The following is a 16,671-nucleotide window of genomic DNA, read 5'->3' on the forward strand; positions in this document are numbered from 1 at the left end:
CAATTTATATAAAACTCACACTATATCAATAGATCAAATATATTTAATACACTTTATATACATAACAGTAACATATCTTAACATAAGCTAAACATACAAATAAAATAATAGCTTAAATTAATTTCTTGCTCATATTTTGGTAATACAACTAGTACCTCAAATGAAGATTACTTTAAGCATAATACCACCTCAGATAAGTTACACTGCTGATAGCAAGTATGTGTACAATGGAAACAGAATAAGGTTGTTGCAGAATTAAAACTAAACAAAACTTAAAGTTATTAAACATGTTTCAATAGCAAAATTATTATAATATAATTATTCCATAATGAGGAGCAAACAAATTAATATTGCATTGTTTTTCACAGCATCTATTTCCTTTCAATATACAAACACATTTAATAGTCTTATTTTAATTCTATACACATCAAGTCAGTTATAAATTGGCAGTTCCAGATTTCTCAACTAATTCAAGTAGTGTATGCAATGACGTGTCAAACAGCTCACAGCGTATCGGCATTTCCAAGGAATAGAAGGGATTTTTCAGAGCATAGTCGGAGTACAGCTCATATATTCTTTTAAGCACTACATCAGGCCCCTGCATGTTGGGATCAGTTACCACTATGAACTTCACACCTGGAGAAATATTTAAATAGAATTATTTTCATTAAATTGTGTTAAATTTGGCAGATAATTGTAATGTAAGCATACGTACCTGTTAATGTTTGGAAACATGATAGTTTGAATGAGTCTGCTGTAAGAATCTCGATTCCTGAAGATTTAGGGACAGGACTAAGTTGACTTGCTAGTGCAAATAGTGGGTAGAACATACTCGCTAAAACAATCTTTTCATTGGTTGTGGCTCGAGGCCGTCCAAACTTCAAACTTAGAGGATAACTTTCCTGAAATGTAAAAATAAGTCAATTATTTACTAATAATATTGATGGTAGGGCTATGTGCAAGTCCGTCTGGGTGGGTATAACCCACTCATCAGTTATTTTACTGCTAAATAACAGTACTCAGTATTGTTTTGTTTCGGTTTGAAGAATGAGTGAGCCAGTGTAACAACAGACACGAGGGATATAACATCTTAGTTCCCAAGGTTGGTGGCACATTGACAATATAAGAAATATTTCTTACAGCGTCATTGTCTATGATGTGATGGTGACCACTTACCATCAGGTGGCCCATATACTCGTCCGCCAACTTATACCATATATATAAAAATATATAGATATCAATTTGGGAAAAATTTAAGATTATTAGTCATGTAACTAATAAAGATACCTTTTGTTCTATAACGTCGAATACGTCTTTGCCGTCTTCTGTGGTTCGGCCGTTGACTGGTGAGCCGTTTACTGATAGGAGGACGTGACCGACTGAAATTAAATCAACGCTATTAAAATAAACACGGTCAATAGATAAATACTGTCTAAAGAGAACTTACCATTTATACCGTCTCTTTGGCCAAAAACAACTACAACTTTCTTATTTTCATATTCTAGTTTGATATCTAAAGGAAACCCGAAAGTTTTTTCAGTTTCTACTTTCGGAATATTATGATCATAGTTATATATTAAACCGCCTGATTTACTAACGATATAAACTCCGTAGATTACCATTTTTAATTTTTTTTCATACAGTTTTTAAGACAAAATATTTATTTTATAAACACAAACAAATATGTTTCTTCGTACTTCTAATCTGACAGATTACAACTGATTACTAATTGATACTAACTGTCAAATGACGAAACGTCAAGTATGAATTACGTTCCAATGTACTTAGCAATTTTTTTTTGATTCATTTTTCACTCGGGCTAATCTTGAAAATAGAGACTCTTCGGGATGTTTTTAACAAAGTAGGAATACTCGCTGTTGCGTCACAGTATATTTATAACAATATTATGTATTCTACACATTGATTACTTTGATAAAATCAATGATAATCATTGTATGTGCACTAGGAGTAAGGATAAGTTTATAACGCCAAGTTTCCGACTCCGCAAAGTCAATAAATCCTTCTTGGGGCAAGGTATCCGTTTCTATAATAAAATACGCAGACATTTTTAACTTTGCCGTTTCTTAAATTCAAATAGTTAAAAAAAATACATTGGTAAAAAAAGCATATTATTCGATACAAGATTTTATAGATGATAAAAAAGCGTGAAGTTAATACCTGTTGACTTTCAAGCAAGATAAATTAATTTAAATAAATGTATTAACTAACATGACTTTGTATTTTTTAAATGTTGAAAAAGAGTAACTACTGAATTTCTTGCCAGTTCTTCTCGGTAGAATCTACTTTCCGAACCGGTGGTAGCTTCACTTGATTGTAAAATGACGATTCAAAAGTGCTTGTAAAGGCCTACGGGAATAAAGTTTATTTTCATTTTGATTTTATAATTATTTGTCAGGAAACGGTGGCAGTGTTTAAATGGACATCATATGTAGAGTAGCTAGGTTTAATTATGATTTACTTATATACCTATATAACTATTTTAAGTCACGAGATTTCTGTGATACATGGGTGACTTGTACCGACAAGGAATAAAAAATCAAGATCTAACTCAGCCACCGATTTAGTACCTGAAACTCTGATTTATATTTGAAAGCCTATTTCATCACTACTCTAAGGTCTGAGGGTAGAGACAACTCTGAGCAATCGCTCTTTCAAATACAGATCAGCTTTTCATTTAATGGTAAATTTTTTTTTATGTAAAAAAAAAATAGTTACATTCAGAAATATGCTTTCAATTTCTATTGCAGACATTTTTCTGATATGAATCATGAGAGAAAAATAGCAAAAAAATTATTTCAATAAAAATTCAATAACTTCAATTTTTTATATGCTTGTTCATTTTGCAACAACGGCAACAAGATTTATTTTTCATAATGGTTGAGAAAGCTCAACGTGGTCGAAAATTTCAAAGTAAGCCTACCGATATCTAACAATCAAGTAGGTGTGCACTTAAATTCATGTTTTATCTATGATTACGATTTGACTGATTATGTTAACACACTGAACATACATAGATACGTCAATATCGTCACCGTATTTTCATATGAACACATTATGCCTTTGGATATATTATAAGATCACGAAACTTGAAGGTTTAAACTCAGAGTCGAGTCAGTAAAATTGTCTTTAGGTTGTATATATAAACGTAAACTATTTCTTCGTCTAAATTATTTCTGTTAATTTCGGAACGTTCCTTCGTATTATGAGTGTGTTCACATTTATTGTTCAGCCTAAAAAAATTATAATCTTTCTTGAAAATAGACATTGTCCAAAGATTTTGGTTGCTGCGATCATCTACAACAGAACATTTCTCTGTTAAGTATACGAATACCACATAAAAAATAATTCCAACAATGTTTTGGAACTAATTGTATATACGATCATTTGTTACTAAGCCACAGATAAAAAAGTATCAATAAAATGTATAGATAATAACGCTTAATATTAATGTGTTTATTCAGTGGCGTAGCTGGTTGAGGAAAGGCCCCGGTGCACTGAAAAAGAATCAGGCCTTCACCCACTCTTTCCCATCCCTCTCTAACTAATAATTACCCTTAAAGAAGCTTAAGATTTAGTTTAGAGGGCCCCCTGAGCTCGGGGGCCCTGGTGCACTGCACCGCCTGCCCTACGATAGTTACGCCATTGTGTTTATTACATACTAGCGACACACTTCGGCTTCGCGCGAGTCCAATACTGATACTAAATATTCATAAGATTAACATACAGAAATTCATCATATACAAAATTCATGGCTTTTTATATGTAATACCTTCGGAAATATTCATTTAAATGACATCCTGTAAAAGCCTTTATTGATCTATATGAAATGCACAATATCCATACTTAAGGTAGGTACTGGTACTAGTATTGGATAAGGATTGATGGTATAGTACGACATCGCATTAGAAACCTCTTAAATAATTAGTGTTTTTCTACTATATTGTACATGTTTTAAACATATAAAACTTTTTCTTGGATCAATTATCTATTAAAAAAAACATCAAAATCCGTTGTGTAATTTTAAAGATCCAAGCATGCACAGAGTCGATATGGCCCAGTGGTTAGAACGCGTGCATCTTAACCGATGATTGCGATTGGTTCAAACCCAGGCAAGCACCGCTGATTCATGTGCTTAATTTGACTTTATAATTCATCTCGTGCTCAGCGGTGAAGGAAAACATCGTGAGGAAACCTGCATGTGACAAATTTCATAGAAATTCTGCCACATATGTATTCCACCATCCTGCATTGTAACAGCGTGGTGGAATATGTTCCAAACCTTCTCCTCAAAGGGAGAGAAGGCCTTTAGCCCAGCAGTGGGAATTTACAGGCTGTTGTTGTTGTTGTTGTAAGCATGCACAGGGACAGACAGACAGCGGTAAGCGACTTCGTTTATACTATGTAATTTAAGAGAGTATTATCATTATTATATCTTATTTAAGAAATCGCTTAAATTATAGATAAGACGACACTAATATAACGAATTTAAGCTTTTGTGATGGTGAGTCACGCTTGATACAGAATTAGATATTGTTATATTTACCAAATACAAGTGATTGTCTTATCATATTGAGTGTAGTGAATCATTCGTGTTGTTAGTCAAATTTTATCAATTTTTATATTTTTAAATGTATGCATCAATTACTAAAAGTATTAAAAAATCATCTGCGATCAATCATATTGAGAGATTATTGTTGTAACTTAATTTTGACTAGTATTTATATCGACAAAGATTGGACTCCGTAGCCCAGAGATGGCTCTAAGTTTTATACGCACTCGTAATTAATTGAAAATTACTTCACTTCTATATACCTAATATATATACATAAGGTAAATAGAGTTATAAAAATGTATGTGTTAAGGTAAATAGTACAGAAAACTATTCAAAGCCAAAATCGAAATTAGAACAGTAAAAAATATTAGTTATTATACGAAACTATTATACCCACAGAAAGGTCATATTCGCAAGCGAAATCTATTTGGACTAAAGTTAATTATTGTAATACAATAAGACTGTAATTGTGATCGCTGGTGTCTATGGAATCATAAATCTTTAAAAAAAAGTTGACCTAACCTCCCAAAATTTATTTTATTTAATATGTAATTTTCTTAAATCGTAGATGTAGTTTTTAAGCATTTTTTCGTTAATTAATTGTCTTTTGCAATTAACATACATCTAATTTAAGATATTTTAATAAGCACATAGGAAAAAATCCGAGTACGTACGTACCGACGTTGAATGTACCGACTGAGAGATTGCTTGGCTTGTAATGGCTTAAATATTATGTCATTGCTTAATTAAGATTTCATAGTAAAACGTTATTGTACGTGTACCTAGTAAGTGTTTTTTTTTGTTTTTACTTTTTATAAAAAACAAATGATCTAAATTAAACTATGTACTTTAAAAAAACCGCAATTGCGACGATGAGGCAAACAATGGCAAGTATTTCATTATAACTAAATGAATATGGAAATATAATGTTATTAATAAAATAGGTACCTGTTATAAATACATACATTATACAATAGTACCGATTTTGTAATTTGTGAAGATGGTTTTTCCGCGACCTCTACAATATAATGTATTTTGAAATATTTATAAGATTGCGGTTAAACAATGCTGGACAAAAACAAATTAAATCAGATTAAATGTCAAAAAAATAAATAAAAAAAAGCAAAGTATGCCACATATAAACGTGCTTTGACGACAAAATGATTCGACGCTGAGGACAGGATTCGAACCTGCGCGGGTAAAACCCATTGGATTTCAAGTCCAACTCCTTAACCACTCGGACACCTCAGCTGTGAGTATTACATATGAATTATCGTATCTGAAACGAAATAAATCTTTATTTACTCAGCTGAGTATTTCTCATTATCCTATATCTAACAAACCAATTAAGTATAATATTACTCTATTATTTCTTAGTTTAGTGATAAATTACAAATTGTATAAAAGTACATTGAAAAAGGTTCAGTTCAAATTTTAAATATAAAATATATAAGCTATTTTTTTGAGAGGAGAGATATTTGTAATTTTTTATCCATATTCGATGCTTCAGTTTTCAGATATATAAAAAATAGTAAGTGCTATTTTAGCTCTTAAGGGACTGAGATATGTTCATGTTGCTTTTTAACTTTTCATACGTTATTGATATTTTATATAAAGTCATACTTTGAAACTCGAATTCGAAGCACAATTCAGTAGAATTCAAAAGACACTTGACTAATTAATAAATGTTACAAGCCAATATACAATGAGCGAAGTATAAGCGCGGGCGCAGCTTCCCAGAATGCGTTTTCCTCGTCATACGCGTGCGCGTTGAGCGCTGACGAATCTACGACGTCACAGCTGACGCGCCGGGCGAATAAAAAGCAATGAGAGGTCGCGCCGCCGCCTATAGCAATCACTGACATGGTAGGGTGACCATCGGTGCTACCGTTTAAGTGATCAGGTGGTAAACAGTGAGCCGAGTGTCGTGTGTGGTGTCGTGACCCAGTGCCCAGCAACCCTGGCGCCTCGCAATGCTTGTATGGAGCCCGCCCTCCCCACGCCGCCCTCTGACTCTGATTCCGAATCAGGGGACGAAACCGTTCCCGCCGGTAAATTTTATTTTTATTTGTCGTGATATAACATTTAGTATAGTTTGTTGTCATAATTGAATCACATGATATTTTATTTTTCAATTGTTTTATAACGTGTCTTAAAATACTTTTCTGTTTATTGATATAAAATATGTGATTTCTAAATTAATTTATGTAAGTTTAATAATGTGTTAGGCCGATAATTGCCGCCGGAGACATTACCTACTACCTATATTAGGTCAAAGACAAAGTCAAAAATCTTGCTGATTGATAGTCAAAGCTCTACTTAGGTTATTATTTTGTATCAATAATTTGTAAATTTATAATGAATGTCAAAATCAAAGAAGCATTTAATTGACAATGACAGCTGATATGGAGATCCACGACATCAGAATATTGAAAATTATTTATGATCATTTTTATTTCTATCTGTAATGACATTAAATGGCTTCATTTAAATGTTTCATATCCGAAAAAAATCAAAGAAATTATGCATTGAAATTGATTCAATTTCAAAAATTTGTATATATTTTTTGAACTTGCTGAAATTTTTAAGCAAACTATGTTTACGGATTATTTTTTGTAATCTTGAGGTTGTTACAATTTTTTTTTTAGAAAATTGTCTTTGGAATAGAATATTTTCTATATTTTTTTGAATATTCTTGATTCAAAATTATAGACTATCTTTATCCAGAGTAATATATCATATCGTAGAGTTACATAATATCTTGAAGAAATCTTTTATTATTGTAAGTAATCTGTAACAGATAAATGACATAAAATGTCTACGGCAATTTTGTGATTCACTTAAATATTATCAATAACATACATTACATATTCTCAATTTTATAAAAATATTACATGAAGATATAGAAGACATTTAGCGATTTTCAATATTTTTTAGCAAAATAAAAAAGTAACCAATGTGCGTCAAAATATTGAATATCAAAATATTCTGTATTCAAGTAGGCACATAAAAGCACCTTTGAATATGTGCACTAAATTAAACAAAAAAAAAGAAAACTTTTATAAATATTTCAAACCAAAAATTGTCTAAAACTGTAGAAACACAAACTGCTCATCAATTATTATCATCCATCATTCATTCAATATATTATACATATATGTATAAGCTTTCTCTATAAAAACCTAAATCACAGAAGGTGAAAATATTGGCAGTTAAATATTCAAACATTTCTTTTAGTCAGTTATTTTAGTCTTATTAACTTCTTACAAGATATGTTAAAATTTACAAAAATAATGTTATGTTATTTATCTAACTCTATATCGTCCCTTAAACTCTGCTTTCCAATATCAAATATCAATACACTAGTTAAAGATAATAATGATTTGGATATATTGTATTAATTTAAATTTTAAAGTGTGCTTTGGCCATGTTAAGGACAATAATAAGATCATGGAGGAAAAGTTTGTAAATCTATTCGATTTGTAAATCTGTTAGAAAAAATCTTATTAGGGAAGGACGTATTGATGATGAGGACAGTTAACGTCGTTGTCACTGTCCATTTGTCAGCCTTTCTGTCTAAAATGTATAAAAATATGTGTAACTTTTGCTAGGTCTTCCCTCCCTATCCCAATAATTATTAAAAAATTGATTAATTATTATGCCCTTAATTACCGCAAAAAGTTAGTAACAATCAATGTCGATCCACATTAAATCAAGGTCCCAAGCAGTTCAAAAGTGAGGCCTTCCAACTGTTAGTAAAGCAGTTAGACAAATATATGTATGAAATATCTATTAGAAAAATTGCCATTTTGTTTTAATACTTGCAATAAAAATTGGAGGTTATATTATTTTTTTAACTTGCCGACTCTATGATGTCGTAGAGATTCTTTGCCGTCGCTTAAAGTAAAACTACAAATAAGGCTTATGTATATTCGACATAACAGATGTTTTTGAAAATAATTTTGGGCATCAATTGGACTACGAAATCGTCGCTTTTGCACAATCGAACCGAAATGTAATGCCGTTGTGCTATTCTCCTGACACAATCATTCAGTTTCAGTTCGGTTAGTTGGATCGAAGTCATTTGTCGAAATTGGAATAGGGATAGTATCATAAGTGAAATAAAAAGTATAATTGGACCTCAGTTACGAAGAAGATGGTTTATTTTTTTGAGGAATATACGAAGTCTGAGTGGAATAGATTCTGAAACATATCTTTATATATTAGTAGAATTGGTTCGTTGTATTTTAATAATATCGTCAAATTGTAAGACAGTTTTTTGTCGAAGAACTACGAAATAATGAAATGGTTTTCGTAGAATGAAAAGATTCTATCAACTCTGTATTAAATAGTTTCGGCGAAACTGCTTGTTAATTTTTTTTTGTAAAGGATATAATGAAAATGTACATTTCAAGGAAAGGCGTCGGTTATACAAGTAGGCATGGATATGTTATGCGGAAAAATGAGGAACTTATTGTGAGGAAGGTTTTGAGCATGAATGTGGATGGATACATAGGAAGACCAATAAAACGCATGGATGGATTGTGTGAAAGATGAAATGGCCGGAAAGAATGTTACTTGTGAGATGACCTCAGACAGGGAAGCATCGAAGAAAAAGATATGCTGACCCCAAGTTAATTGGGATAAGGGCAGGAGGATAATTATAATGTACAAGTAGGTTTATACGTAAGGAACAGGAGTATTTGAATACATTTTGATATATAAAGTCTTGTCTAATTGTTATACTTCAATAAATATTTTAAATACAATTCAAATCTTTCTTACTATCCAGGAGGACTTTGTGAACTAAGGCGCACTTATTACGCATTAAGGTCTAACGAGTTGTGCGTTTAAAATAAAGTTTATTACGACGACTTTATTGATTGATTTTTGACATGTACTTTTCTATTAAAATAAAATATCATTTGTCCTGGGTAGTATGTGATGTAAGTTTGAAATGTATTTAACTGTATAATCAGGATATCAAAAACCGAATACTCAATTATAAGGAAAGATCATCTTCAAATATGTAAGTACTATTTTATTTACAAGTACGCTGTCACACTTAGTTCCAGGTATATTAGGTATATAGATTTGTGAAATCAATCAATTTAAATATATAATAATAATATATCCTATATTTTATTCAAGTAGAGTCGGTTTTTACAAGTACTTTTGAATCTTCATTTAACAATTGTTTTAAGTGAAGCTACCACCGGTTCGGATAGTAGATTCTACCGAGAAGAACCGGCAAGAAAGTCAGTAGTTAATTAATTTCATCATTTAAAAATACTGTCAAGTTAGTTAATTACAATGGGCTATTTGACAATGCGAAAAGTAATGTGTCTATTATTGCAGTAATCAGTAATATATTATGAGAAAAAAAGTGACCATTTATTAACGAAAGTTGAAAATAATACGTAATTTATTCAAAAATCCATAAATAAAAATGCATTTTTAAACGTTTGTCACGTGACACAAAACGCTCCTGAATCTATATGTACTACAAATTAAAATACAGGCAAGTGACGTCACCGACACCGACACCGTTTTCGCGCACTATTTAAATATGGAATTTTTAATATGGTATTTTTCGGCAAATATATACTAGAAATAAAAAATAAACTTTTATTGGGTTCATATAACCTCTACTAAATAATATAAAATGGATTTTAAAAACCAGTCAAATAGCCTATTATATATGTATGTGTCATGTCACCTTTAGATCCGGAACAATGGAAGCAGGTTGACGTGGTGCGATGTGTGCGTTGGGTTTCCCGTACTTTCAGCGTGCCCGCACCGCGCCGACACCTCCTGCCCGCCACCGGCCCTGCGCTACTCGCCCTCACCGAGGACAACTGGCTTCAGGTCAGTTGAACATACTACATACATAAATAGATTGTGTTAAGGGCTTGAACTTGAGATAGGTCGAAAATATTTGACGACCTCCATGGTTGAGTAGTATGTACAGCTACAGTACAGTTTTCATGGGTACGTCACTCCCGGGTTCAATTCCTAGCCGAGTCAATGTAGAAAAAGTTCACTAATTTTCTATATTGTCTTGGGTCTTAGTTGAAGTCGGAATAGCGAAGTTGGTACTGTAACACTCTTGTGCATCGAAAGTATTTAAACGTGGATGTTAATCTACAAATTAACTGCTATTAAGTATAATTTGTTCGCACCCTTTTGAACTGTATTACCGCCTGCATAATTGGCTAGAGTATTTGCCACATATATTGGTTTTAAATTATAATATGTGTAATGTAATTTTAGGTATGCAGTGGCAACTCTCAGGCGGCGCGCATCTTTCACGCTTACCTCCAGCACGCCAACGCGACTGCCAAGGGTCGTCCGCCCCCACCGCCTCTGCCAGAGCATCAGGCGCCCTCTACGAACTCTGTTCCTGAACGTGAGTCTGCATTAAATATTTTAAATTAAGAATAAACGACTTCGTGTGATCTCCAAGTAACATCTAAATATTAAACTCGTCTTTTATCATTTAAAATTAACCACACTGTGATGTAAGAATAGAACGTTTTGTTTATAATGGGATGAAACGTTTATTCCGCCACTAAGCGAATCCCTTCGCACATTTTCCAGACGTTTTTAACCAAATTCGCTCTACAAAATGATTGCTCGGTTTAACAAATGATATAATTCCATAATTATGTATTTTTAATTAACTATAAACAGTAACAGTACACTATAACTATAACTCTTTCCATCCTGAGATTTTATCTTTCTTATTGTCAATGGATCATGCTTTGATGAAATGTAGTGTTAAAGTAAATAACAAAATGACTCACCGCATAATCTGACTCTAAAATGATAAAAATACTAATTGGAAAACCACAAAGGCTGTTTGAATCGCTTTATCGAAAGCGAATGTAAAACTATTAATACATTTTAACATATCGACAAATAAATAGTAAAATCATATATATCAAATAAATATAAAAATATAATAATAATAATAATATACTTAAAAATATATATGTAAAAAAAAAATAATCTCACATATAAGAGTGTTTACAAGTCATATGTTCGCGCAGTGATCATAATTCGACCGTGGTCGTCAAATTTGACAATAAAAACACGCATGTTTGAATGCATTTTACGAAGATTTATTTTCAAACAGTTATTCTTTTTTACCTGAAAAAAAAAGAAAATCAATATTGTAACTATAAATATATCAATAAATCGACCGAAAGATGTTTCCTGAATAAAAGCGGGTAAGTAGTCCTTACGTCGAGGCTCGTATAACTCACTACCTATAAAAACATAATCGAACTTCCGATAGTCGAAAATTATGAATGGAGGCGCTACATGAGTCATGCATCTTACTCCGCCGGCGGCGCGGTCGCGGCCTATTCATCTGGCGCACCGCGCGCCTCTGACTCAGGGCAATACTCCGAATAAAATATATTGTGTAACTTGTATATCTACGGCACATGCCGCCTCTATAATCTTGTCATGTTGACCAGTATTAAAACTCACATGATTAAAGCTCTAGTACTACGTTATTGGATATGGAAAGCGAAAAACGTTAATCGAAATGAAATCTTAAATAGTTAATCTTAAATCTTAAATATAGACCGCTTTTTTCAATCGAATTTTAACATACGTATTTAAAATATGACGTAGGTACGTAAATTTTTATTTAATAAATTGAATTATACTTTATTGTATACAGTATAGTAATGTTTGTGTAGTGCTCTGAGAACTTACGATTATATTTATTTTATTATATTTGTTTCTTTTTTATTCCGTTTTTGTTAATATTATTGATAATGCGGCTTTTACAGCTAAACCACCAGCTTGTATCCCAAGGACGAAAACATATATTTCTTTTTAATACGTAACACCAGACTATCAACAAATAAAACGTGAGCGAAGCCTGCTAGTATTAAATTAAATTAATCCCATCAAGGGAAAAATACTTGTTTTTTGTACATGATGTTTTATTTTATATACATTTAAAAATAATTTATTTAAAATTAATGAAGAAGAAAACATTTATAATATATAATACAGGCAAATTTATGACTAGGTGTCACGATTAAAAAAAAAGATTGTTAACATTTTCTCGACATCAATTAAATATGAAAATATGTAAGTTAAGTTGCATCTGAATCTTTAAGGTCGATATTTTGATAACTACAATCATCAAAGTCTGTAATAATCTGCAAATTGAAAGCTATTAATCAGATAAGATCAGATCAGATACTTTTGTAGAAGTTTCATTGTTCGTATAAAATGCCAAAATGATAATCTTTTGTTTGAAGTAAAACAAGACGAATCTGAACCAATCGCTCATCGGACATCAATATAAATTCTATAATTCCATTTTCTTAATTACATTAGTCGTTCATTGCTTTCATGTTATGGAAGAATTCTCTTTTAGTTTTTCAATTGTTTGTTCAAATTGATAAACATTTAAAGTCAAGAGACATGTCTTCATCGAACAACCGTATGGGATCATTCGTTTATTATGTAAGACTATTATCGCTAGTTTGACCCCCATATTATAAGAAAATATAGAAACAGGCCGCCCCCCCTGTTTAAAATTTATCACGTAAGAATCTAAAGGAAAAAGTGGAATATACGTATGGTTTATGTAATTTCAGTAGTTCGGGATGGCCAAAATAATATTATCGTTTTACTATGATGCTCCAATTTCTCTATCTTTTTTTAGAATGCTCACGCTATCGTCCAATTGTTTTCTAATGACAGCTCAATCATATTTAAAATAAGAAATATTGTTACATGCCAGTATTAAATGCTATGCCATATAAAATAATATTAATTACAGTTTAAAAAATTATTGATCAATTAATTACAATAATAATTGTATATAATAAAGTACATTCAATAGCCCCCCCCCCTTCTATATGCAATAATAATGTGATATAAATTATGATATTGAATCAAATGTCATAAAATGTGTTTTTTTTTCAAAGTAACAATTTTACGAACAAAGTTTAAGATATGTATCCAAATGAACCTCGACAATCAGGCGGTTTCTCGCGCTTTTTCAAATTTTTGATCTCACGTTAAACCAATCGAAACTTCTTCCTTTCTTGTAAAATAAAAATTTTAACAAAAAGAAAAACCGACTTCAAACAAAACACTATTTTAAAACCAATGAATATGCACGAAAAATCAATAAAAATAATTGCGTATTCAACATATTTTTAGAGTCTTCCTAAGTTAAATGAAATGAAAAATATTAGACTACTTAAAAGTCGATTAACGATTATATCATGTAGTTATAATTATTGGTATATTTGGAGCCGGTGTCAGCCACGGTGCCCTTGCCCCAACAATCAAAAGAAAGAAGCGATACGAGCCCCTTGATTGATCCAGTATATTATTGTGTAAAAGGTAATTTGTAAAAAACATATTTGTTAAAGTATTCTCGTATTGTTTTTTGATAGATATACTGTAGGGTTTTATTGGCTGACACCGACTCCAAATATAACAATAATTATAACTACATGATATAATCGTTAATCGACTTTTAAGTAGTCTAATATTTTTCATTTCATTTAACTTAGGAAGACTCTAAAAATATGTTGAATACGCAATTATTTTTATTGATTTTTCGTGCAGATTCATTGGTTTTAAAATAGTGTTTTGTTTGAAGTCGGTTTTTCTTTTTGTTAAAATTTTTATTTATTTTTTGATTTTAAGTGAAGCTGATGTTGACTAACTATTTTTTTTAATATGGATAGATAAAGCGTTCCTTTTATATGAGTCAGAAACTACTTCGAGGACAATTTCAAAGGAAACTTGCGAATAAAGCAAAAATAGACTTTCGAAAATGAGGATTTAATACGTCACGCGGCGTAAACTACAAGGATCGCTCGAAAGAGCTGTAATCGAACTCAGCAAAAAAACTTTGAAAAAGACCAGCTATATTTCGTACATCATATGACATCACATCACATACACAAAATTTGATTAAAGATAGTAAGAAATTCTGCCCCATATCGCACCCTAACTGCGAGCCGTATAGGAGTTCGATCACTACATAGTATAAAACAAAGTCGCTTTCTCTGTCCCTATATCTTTAAATCTACGCAACGGATTTTGATGCGGTTTTTTTTAAAAGATAGTGTGATTCAAGGGGATGGTTTATGTATATAATACATGAACAATATAGTAAAGAAACACTGATAATTTCAGAAGTTTGCGATGTGATGTCGTAAATAAACAAATTCTGTAGTATATTTAGTATCAGTATTGCACCCGTGCGAAGCCGGGGTGGGTAGCTAGTTGATTAAAATATTCGACTATGATAATTACATAAACATAACCACATTACGGAAGGTGACTCAAATATCCAAATAACCTATAAATAAAAGATTCGACCGAGTATCGCTAACGTGCTCCTCAGAATTGTTCCGTTCCCTTCCGTTCCGTTACTTTGTCATGGATCCTGTGCTCAGAACCTTACCAAACTTTCACCAAACTACCCTTAAAGTATATCCTTTATAATTAAAAAAAGAATCATCACAATTGGTTAACGTGATTTTGAGTTATTCACCTATTTGTCGCGCATATACATAATGCAAATTTAAGACTTATGTCGTTTTCATATGGATACCATCATCGGAAAAAAATAAAAAAAAAAATGGGACCCCACGGGAAGCACTACCTTTCAAACAAAAAAAAAATTATCAAAATCGGTCCACCCAGTGAAAAGTTATGAGGTAACAAACATAAAAAAAAAAAAAAAAAAAAAAATATACAGACGAATTGATAACCTCCTCCTTTTGGAAGTCGGTTGAAAACACATAAGAAATGGTCGCCCCTACTCCCTCTTTAAATCATCTTACGTAATAATTAATGGCCCTACATTGTGATTAAAATAATGTGAATTAATTCATCAATTCATTTAAGAATATGGATAATAAGAAATGTCAAATTAAATTATTTTTTTTGGCTTAATTCCAAAAAAAAACACTTATGAACTAAAGTTAATTTAAAAATTTAATTAGTAATGGTTGGTTACAACGAATACCAATGACGTGTTGTATTGTTGTTTAATAGTAAAAAATTAAGTATTAAATTTCCAGTTACGGGCTTTTATTGAACTACATGTGTTAGTATTCTTGGAAGATAAATTTAAACGAGTTCCATGAAACTGATTTATCTTAACTTTCTACGCACTCTTGGTATAGGTGACAATACAGTTAAGACGGACCCTTAAATATATACCTTAAGCATATACCCTATTCCCATGGAATTAGGAAAAAAGTTAAACAAACCTGTGTTGAAACAAAACTAGTTTTAACGGATTTAAAACGCGTATATTAATTATTTTTATCATCCCGACGTTTCGAGCACTTTACAGCGTTCGTGGTCACGGGTAGACCCGAATAGGTCGAGTAAATAATTAATATACGCGATTTAAATCCATTAAAACTAGTTTTATTTCGATGTGTAATAATCGGGAAAATCTAAGACAACAAAACCTGAGATTGACATATTTCATGCGATTTGTTAATTACTCAGCTATATTGTGCACAGTGGCGGATTTACCAATAGGCTAAGTAGGCTGGAGCCTGGTGCGGCAGATTTAGAAGGGCGGCAAATTTAGCCCAAATTTGTTATTATCTTACAGAAATTAAAAAAAAAACCTTATGATTATATGTATACACATTACGTCCGTTATCCTTATACTCGTCAATACATAGCGGGTTGGAAAAATAATCTAGTTTACTGACAGAAATATCACCTTGTTTATAATCATACTAATAACGGGATGTAATGAGGACGATAGAACACAAATCATAAATGTTGCAAAAAAATGTAGGGGCGGCAAAAATTGAATATCCTACTAGCCTACTAGCGGCAGATTTGTAAATCCGCCACTGATTGTGCACTACGAAGAGTAGAGTAAGAGTTTCTCTTATCTATATATTCTTCTCACCTATACTAATATATTAAATGCAAAAGTAACTCTGTTTTTCTTCGCTCTTTCACGAACAAACCAATGAACCGAAATTGATGAAATTTGGTGTGAAGCAAACTTGAACTTCAACGAAGGATAAAGGCTATGTTTATTTTGCTTAACACATGACTACTTGTGT

At 31.6% G+C, this 16,671-nt stretch overlaps 2 protein-coding genes and 1 non-coding gene across 3 annotated transcripts in view; 1 reads left to right on the forward strand and 2 right to left on the reverse strand.

Annotated features, from left to right (window-relative positions):
- Positions 1-24: 24 nt before the first annotated feature.
- LOC124531822 (trafficking protein particle complex subunit 4) lies at positions 25-1,717 on the reverse strand. Its single transcript, XM_047106359.1, has 4 exons — positions 1,448-1,717; positions 1,288-1,379; positions 716-902; positions 25-636 (listed from the first exon to the last, which is right to left on the reverse strand). Exons 1-4 carry the CDS (start codon positions 1,620-1,622, stop codon positions 437-439), a joined length of 654 nt encoding a protein of 217 aa, XP_046962315.1. The 5' UTR covers positions 1,623-1,717; the 3' UTR covers positions 25-436.
- A 4,025-nt stretch (positions 1,718-5,742) lies between these two features.
- Positions 5,743-5,824, reverse strand: Trnas-uga. The gene has a single exon. It is a non-coding gene; the product is annotated as a tRNA-Ser (tRNA).
- A 534-nt stretch (positions 5,825-6,358) lies between these two features.
- Positions 6,359-16,671, forward strand: part of LOC124531909 (DNA-binding protein D-ETS-6-like) — a 31,573-nt gene continuing 21,260 nt past the window's right edge. The window contains exons 1-3 of the mRNA XM_047106478.1: positions 6,359-6,624; positions 10,299-10,441; positions 10,847-10,982. Coding sequence (XP_046962434.1) covers positions 6,555-6,624; positions 10,299-10,441; positions 10,847-10,982 — 349 coding nt within the window. The 5' untranslated portion in view covers positions 6,359-6,554. The remainder of the gene's footprint in view (positions 6,625-10,298; positions 10,442-10,846; positions 10,983-16,671) is intronic.

Source organism: Vanessa cardui, chromosome 8 (assembly GCF_905220365.1).
Source record: "Vanessa cardui chromosome 8, ilVanCard2.1, whole genome shotgun sequence".
Classification (NCBI taxonomy): Eukaryota; Metazoa; Arthropoda; class Insecta; order Lepidoptera; family Nymphalidae; genus Vanessa; species Vanessa cardui.